Raw genomic sequence first — 7,035 nt, 5'->3', positions numbered from 1 at the left:
CCCGTTGTTGCTGTCTCTTTTTGTATTGAGGCTGAATTACAGCAGTAACATTTATTCCTTACAGCCAAAAGTATTAATGTTTTACAGTGTTGGAACAATCTAGTATTCTCTTGTACAATAATTTAGCAACCTTCATGTATTGAATAGGGTTAGTAATAGGGTTAATAACTGCTTTTAACTTGGTAGTGGTTGCTACACACAACAAGAGACATCTACCTGATATTTATAGACTTGTTGATTTATATAGATTTCCTGAAATATTTGGACTCTTACCTTGAAACAATGAACAGAAAACAGAATGTCATTACTCCAGTCATTTCTTTGGTGGATTCCTGTGCCTGTTAGGGTAGATGTCCTGTCCTGCTTCTAAATATAAGTCTTTCCCAGGGTAATTACAAGGAGAGTTTATTTATAACCTCAAGCGGATGAGTTGTTGGAAGTCCTGGAGACATTATTCCTGGATACTTCATCCCCTAGATAAGTTGTAAATATGAAATGGACATATTTTATTTGATGTAGCTCTCTGTTTCACATTGTCACTTTTTTTTTTTTTTTAACATTTGGTGAATTCACACATGTAGGCCTGTAATGAAGCTGATTTCCTGTAGATGGCAGCAATGTCATTCCACTAGTAGAGCATAGCTTGCAGACAGTTTTTGGCATCTTGGCATACCTTTGTTTTGTTCATGTGAGCAACAAGTTGCACAGAAATATCTTGAGCCCCTGGGTCCTCTGATTTGCATTGTTTCCTGTGAGATGTGAGCTTTGTTAGTGTAATTCATAACAACCTCAGGAATCTGTTTCCTGACAAAGAAAGGAAGAAGAGATTTGTATTGACATGTAAAGAAGACAGTTCCTTTGGCATTCAGTGTATTTATGCAGACTGTCCTATTGCTTATTTGTTGCTTGTGTCTGTTGGGCCTCTCTTTACACCACAGGAATGTGTATTGTTTACCGCCAAGGCTGCGGCTTGCACTGAAATGTGGATCCAAAAAAGGCCTTGGCATGGCAGCTTGAGGCAGAGGATGCTCCAGCAAGGCGACTAGAGAGGACAGGCTTGCTGCAATCTGACACACTGTGAAAGATCCCAGAAATCTACATAGTGACTGTGTTCCAGTTGGCCTGACTGAGCTGTGCAGCCTTGTTATGCTTCTGCTGGCTCCCATCCCAAAGTTGGCCTCAGCGCAGCTCATGGAGCTGGAGGGGTGTCAGTGAGTTCACTGTGGCAACCTGCCATCTCCTCACTCCCTGTTGGCCCTCCCCTCAACATACAGCAGCATATACGCTGACTGCCCGGGACATGTTTACAGTCACAGCAGAGATTGAAAGCCCCCTCCACATGTTTCCAGGGCTTTGCCAGTGAGCCAGTCTTTCATTTGTCTCAGGTTTCTGCATCGAAGTGAGGAAGAGAGTCTAGCTTTATCTAAATGCAGATCATTGCTTTAATTTGAAAATGTAGGCCATGGTTGAAATAAAGGTCAAATTGGTATGTTAATTAGATATGAATGACTGCATTGCATGGATTCAAGTAAAGTGGTTCATTTTCAAATCACAAACAATCTAACTCGCACATCACCACATACATGCCACACTGAAGGCCAACACTGGCCTCATAGGTTGATATGAATGATTCTGAGGGGAAAACATCTGTGACTCCTGGCAACTAAATCCTGGGCAGCTTGGCAACATCAAGTGCATTTCAGGACCTGGCAACAAGCACACATTTGTATAAAGAAAGTCAAAAAACAGGAATGAGTTTGATTCACTTTTGGTAGGACATAGCAGCCTTGTTCTCTGATGTATTGTCAAACTTTGATGAGATGACAAAATGAAATGACAAATGGGCCAAAGAAAAGGAAGGAGGAGTTACCAATGCACACTTTTTAACACCAAAAGTGCTGTTAGATCCAATCACACTGATGACTAAAACCTAATTTGAGACACCCAGGACATATGAGGCTTGGCACATGATTTCAAAGGAATACATTAACAGTTTGCTGATGATGACTAACAAACTTGTCACTGCTTTGCCATGTTGTGGCAGAATGAACCAACCCACATTAGAAATTGACATACTAACTTATCTCTTTACCAGACATGAATGAAGTAAAAATTATATAAAGAGGCAAATTTGTAGGTTACAGTTACAGTTAAGCGGTGTACACACAAATCTGATTTGTTTTGCTCATTTAATATGAAACTTTCTGAAGCCCATTTGGAGCGCAATATGGATAATCATTTCAAGTTATGGACAGATGGCTTTGGTGTATAATACACTTAGGACCCACACATACTACTCTAAAGCCCACATTGCTCTGTCACCATCTCAGTGTCCACAGGCATGTGGGGAGGTGAGTGTTGTACATGTGACCCACAGGGCGATGACCTGGTCGGCTGATTTCTAAAAAAGCTGCAGGATCTGTTCATTCAGAGCCAATGAGTTCTTGATTTGTTTTCTTTGTCTTTTTAGGTCACTGGAAATAAAATTAAGATCAATATCAGTTTTCCCCCATCTCATTTTTCATGAACTCAAAATGAAGATATTTGATATCTTTGGCACGGGTGGCACAGTGGGTCCACTTCCCTTTGTTGGCTTATCTTCTCTGTCATCTATCCAGCTTGCTATGACTTACTAAACTTCCACTGGCATTTAGATTCACACCCTCAAGTGCTGTCTTCAGTATCTGTTGTTCGTTCTGCGAGGTCTCTGTGTGCGGTTGGCTGTGCCGTGTCTTCTGTTACAGATTCTGCTCCACAGTGTCTCTGTGGTGGAAAGCTCATGATTCTTCACTGTCCTGAGAGTTCCAGTTTCACAGGGACTTCGCTTTTCAAAAGCTGCCCCTCACTGCTGCTCCTGCGGCTGACACCACAACTTCATCATGAGCGTATTCTCACCTTAAGCAACCTCCAGCAGAGAAAAGCTCAGTTAGAAAGTTCACTTTCAAACTCAAAGCAGCTCAAAAATTATGCCAAGTTTTATCTGATATCCTAGCATGATAGTAATCTCATGACCTCAAAATGGTGTTGCTTTCAATTTTGGAATTGCTCACATGGTATGAAATTTTAGAAAGATATTTGTGGAGTCATTACTGACCACATTTATAATATTTCTACTTTTGTGGAGAAACTTATTTTTCAGTTTTTTGAGTATAAGAAATGTGAGGCAAAACAGCTGAATTTAAGTAATTTTGTTACCGTGATGGTTGAATTTTACATGTAAGCGGCAATAAAATACAACACCCTCAGTAACCTCAGTATACTGAGAAATACACACAGTGCTGTACATTTTCAGTGATAGATGTAATGTGTGAATTATTTTAAGTCCATTCAAAAAACGATTGTTTTTGCATTTATTTTTCTTTCCACAAAAAGCAAAATTCACCGATTCCATATATTTGCAGAGATTAGTTCAGTTGCTATGTGTGTTTTGTGCCAGTAATACAGTTTAACAGAAATTGTATTTATTTTTGAACTGGCTCTCTGTGGTTAATGACCTGAGCTGTTGCCTGCTTAACAAAAGCACCGACAGAAGTGAAATCACAGGTCACATTCACATTCCACATAAGATTTACTCTATGTTATAGATTTTTTTGGCAGAGAGGAGACTATACTATGACCAAGGTGAGGAAGCTTCTAGTTGAAATATATTTATTAAAGAGATGTACATACAATCAATTGTGCAATCATCAACCAATCCCCACTTCCATCCAGGACACAGTGTTACAGATAAATTATAAGGTGTTTTGTTTTTAAAATTATTTTTTGGCATTTCTGCTGAATTTGACAGTCTCAGTAAAGCGAAACAGGAAAGGCAGGGGAGACAGAGGGGCGACATGCAGCAAATGTCCTGGGTCGCTTTCAAACCCAGGATGCCGCGATCAGCACTAAGCCTTAACAAGTGGTACATGCTCTTATCCGGAAAGTTACCGGGGCGCCCCACTGTTTTATTTTTGAAGGCAGCAGGCACAAAGTTGCAAGATTTTATTGAACTGGACAAGTCTATCATTCAGGTTAATCTTACTCTTTCAAAGTGCAAAACATTAGATAATTCACTAAGCCATTGCAATTTGACTTTAGGGACTTCTTTTTTCTTCCAGATCATTAAAATCATTTTTTTCACTGTAATGAGGGCATAAGATAAATCTGACACTGAGCAATCTGGAGCCTTGATTGTTCACGAGACACTCCCAGTATGATGAGGAGAGGTTGTGGTGCAATAATATTACCAATAATCTGGGATAATCTGAGACGTATCATTCCAGAAATCCTTAACCTTAGGAAAAAAAGACAAAGCTGTGTCAAGATGTTTCCACAACCTGGTATCAATCTGAGAGAGGAGAAACATCAGGAAAAAGCTTTGTATCTTAGATTTTATGCAATGGAGTCTGTGTAAAATTTCCAAATGAATGAGGCAGTGCCTTGTGTTTAACGAGCACATATGAACAATTATTCTCCAGTGAGTCTGCCCACAGGGCTTCTGGAAATCTGTCCCCTTGCTCTTCTTGCCATTACACCCTAATACTGTCAGTGGAGGGAATGACCATACTTTTCAGGGAGTTATACAGATGAGATATGGAGCATCCTAAAACCAAGCTGGGTTTTAATAGATTATCACTTTCTCTTTGATTAAAGCCAGGTATGCATGGGTCTTAACATATTCTCCAATCTGCGAGAAGCCTACCAAACAAAGTGACTCCTTGTATCATATTTGTGTAATAGACCTACATAGTATTCCATTTGCTTCTACTATACTATTTATAATCTCAGAGGGCATGTGTTTGGTCTGGTACTACATAGTCGCTATATGCCACTCCATCTCTTCATTCACTGTTTAGCTCACTTGACCACTGCTGTTCTCTCCCTCTCTTTCTCCTGCCAGAGCAATACTACTGCGCCTATCAGCCTAATATTCTTGTTATCCTATTGTGGTTGTGTTCCCTCCAGTTGTGGGTGAAAAAAATCAGGAAGCGTGTTGTGTTTTTTGGGCGAGTTTATAAAGCACACTGCTTATGGAGAAAGTCAACAGAACACAGAGCAGACACATGGGAGAGAAAACACTGTAAAACGTGTCAGAGGCTGATGTAATCTGTCAGCAAACGGGTTAAAATAGGTCAAATAGGCTGATGCGTCATAACTGTAAAAAAAAAAAATATATATATATATATGTAAAACAGCTGTCATTGAGCAGTGTGTGTGTGTGTGTGTGTGTGTGTGTAGGAGAGGGTGGGGGTGGGGGATCTTAGTAGTAGTCTAATTTGAATTTTGCTATTTTAATTGGTGCTCCTTTTGAAATACCGTTTCTGTCACAAGTTATATGACTTCTGGCAAACAACCAGAAATGGCTGCTGAAGCTCAGGTTCCTGATGTGTGTAATACAGTAAAACACACTCAGAAAGAACAAGGCACAGCTACACTCAAGAGGGTTTCAGACATTTACGGTACATTATTATGCTCTAGTGTATTATATTTTAATAATACAGTAATTTATTAAGTAATTTGTAAATCGTTTGACAATACCAGTGACCGCTGGGTCTCTTGAGTTTTGCTCAGCACATAGGGTAGCCCTCAGTCCAGAGGAGGGGAGATCTCTGCTGAATGAGGGACTGAGTGTGCTCTTAACTAGTTTTGGTCATTCTGATCACTCAAACTGTATTTTTAGTAAATGTTGTCTTCATGTACTACACTAACAACAACAACAATAATGATATTAATAATGATGGTGATAATAATAATAATAATAATAATAATGATAATAATAATAACAACAACAACAACAACGATGATAATAATAATAATAATAATAATAATAATAATAATAATAATAATAATAATAAAAGTGCCTCACTCGTGAGGACCTAGACTATATTTAACAGAGGGGGCTGACAAAACCATTGTTTAGTGAATTTGCCAGCTGTTCAAAAGGCAGGGGTGCTGGTGACAGTCATGTTCGTCACCATGATCAGTCAGCTCTTCCTGCTCTGAGTGTGTTGGCCACACACTCCCCTTCTGTTTTCTCCGATCAGTCACCTCGATGACGTCTGTGTCCCCTCTGGTACCAGTGGCCCCCTGCCATATATATTTATGCCGGGCAAGATGGCGGCGATGCTGCCGAGGTGTTATTGCCAGTGGACATGAACAGGCATTTTAATCTAAATAGAAAACTGAGTCGGATATATTTATACACTTGGCTTTATATTGTGTGTATTTACTGCGCGACGAGCGTCGACGTGTGTTTAGTTTCGTCCGTTTCAGCGTTTCTTTTTTATAAAATGTTCATGTTGTAGCTCGCTCGCTAACCGACCAGCTAGCTAACCGAAAGCTACTAGCTAGCTACCATCACAGCAAGCCACCGTAAAGTGTAGAATGGGAGAAAAGCTAGAGCTCAAGCTCAAATCGCCGGTTGGAGCCGAACCTGCTGGCTACCCGTGGCCCTTACCAGTATACGTAAGTGTTATGGTTGAAAGCTCGGTGATACTGAGTTTACAGTTTATCTCCTTTTTGTCTTTGTTAGCTAGCTCCTTGCGGCTAACACTGACTAGCCAGAGACCCAAGGCATGCTTATACGGCCAATCAGGTCATACGGGTCGGGATGGTTACAGACAAGAGCTCTGCCACAGCACGTTTGGGGCATCGGCCAGCTGCGATGCCCGGCCAGATATTTTGGTTTTAAACTGTGTAGCTTTAGATATTCCATGAATTTGCTTGTTGGTTTTGACTTTGCTGTTGTTATGGATTTGTTTGCAGACATTGTCATCTGTTCGTTGTAAACTGCTGCGCATGAGGATTTTATATGTAGGCTAATCCTAATTTACCTGTCATACATCTAGAAACAGCTAAGGACCATAGAGGTGTCCTTTGTTAAAGTGGAGCATACTGGCCCTCTGCTGGACTTTACAGTTTCACCCCAGGATTGTTTTGAGTCATGTGTTTGTTTTACAGTTGTATGTTTTGGTTCTATTCCTATAAGTTTCGAGTTTAGTGTTTGTATGCGCAAGTCTCAGCTGAATAGATGCTGTCTGCTTCAGCCAGTTGGAC

The 7,035-nt window shown here is 40.3% G+C and overlaps 1 protein-coding gene across 3 annotated transcripts in view; it reads left to right on the top strand.

The window, feature by feature from the left end:
• Positions 1 to 6,095: 6,095 nt before the first annotated feature.
• The window catches only part of dot1l (DOT1-like histone H3K79 methyltransferase), a 30,660-nt gene continuing 29,720 nt past the window's right edge, over positions 6,096 to 7,035 (top strand). For all 3 annotated transcript variants that reach the window (XM_030050246.1, XM_030050247.1, XM_030050245.1), the window contains exon 1: positions 6,096 to 6,444. In XM_030050246.1, the coding sequence (XP_029906106.1) occupies positions 6,364 to 6,444 (81 nt within the window). In that variant the 5' untranslated portion in view covers positions 6,096 to 6,363. The remainder of the gene's footprint in view (positions 6,445 to 7,035) is intronic.

This window comes from Myripristis murdjan, chromosome 4, assembly GCF_902150065.1.
Source record: "Myripristis murdjan chromosome 4, fMyrMur1.1, whole genome shotgun sequence".
In the NCBI taxonomy this organism is placed as follows: Eukaryota; Metazoa; Chordata; class Actinopteri; order Holocentriformes; family Holocentridae; genus Myripristis; species Myripristis murdjan.
This window is presented reverse-complemented; position numbering and strand designations above follow the sequence as displayed.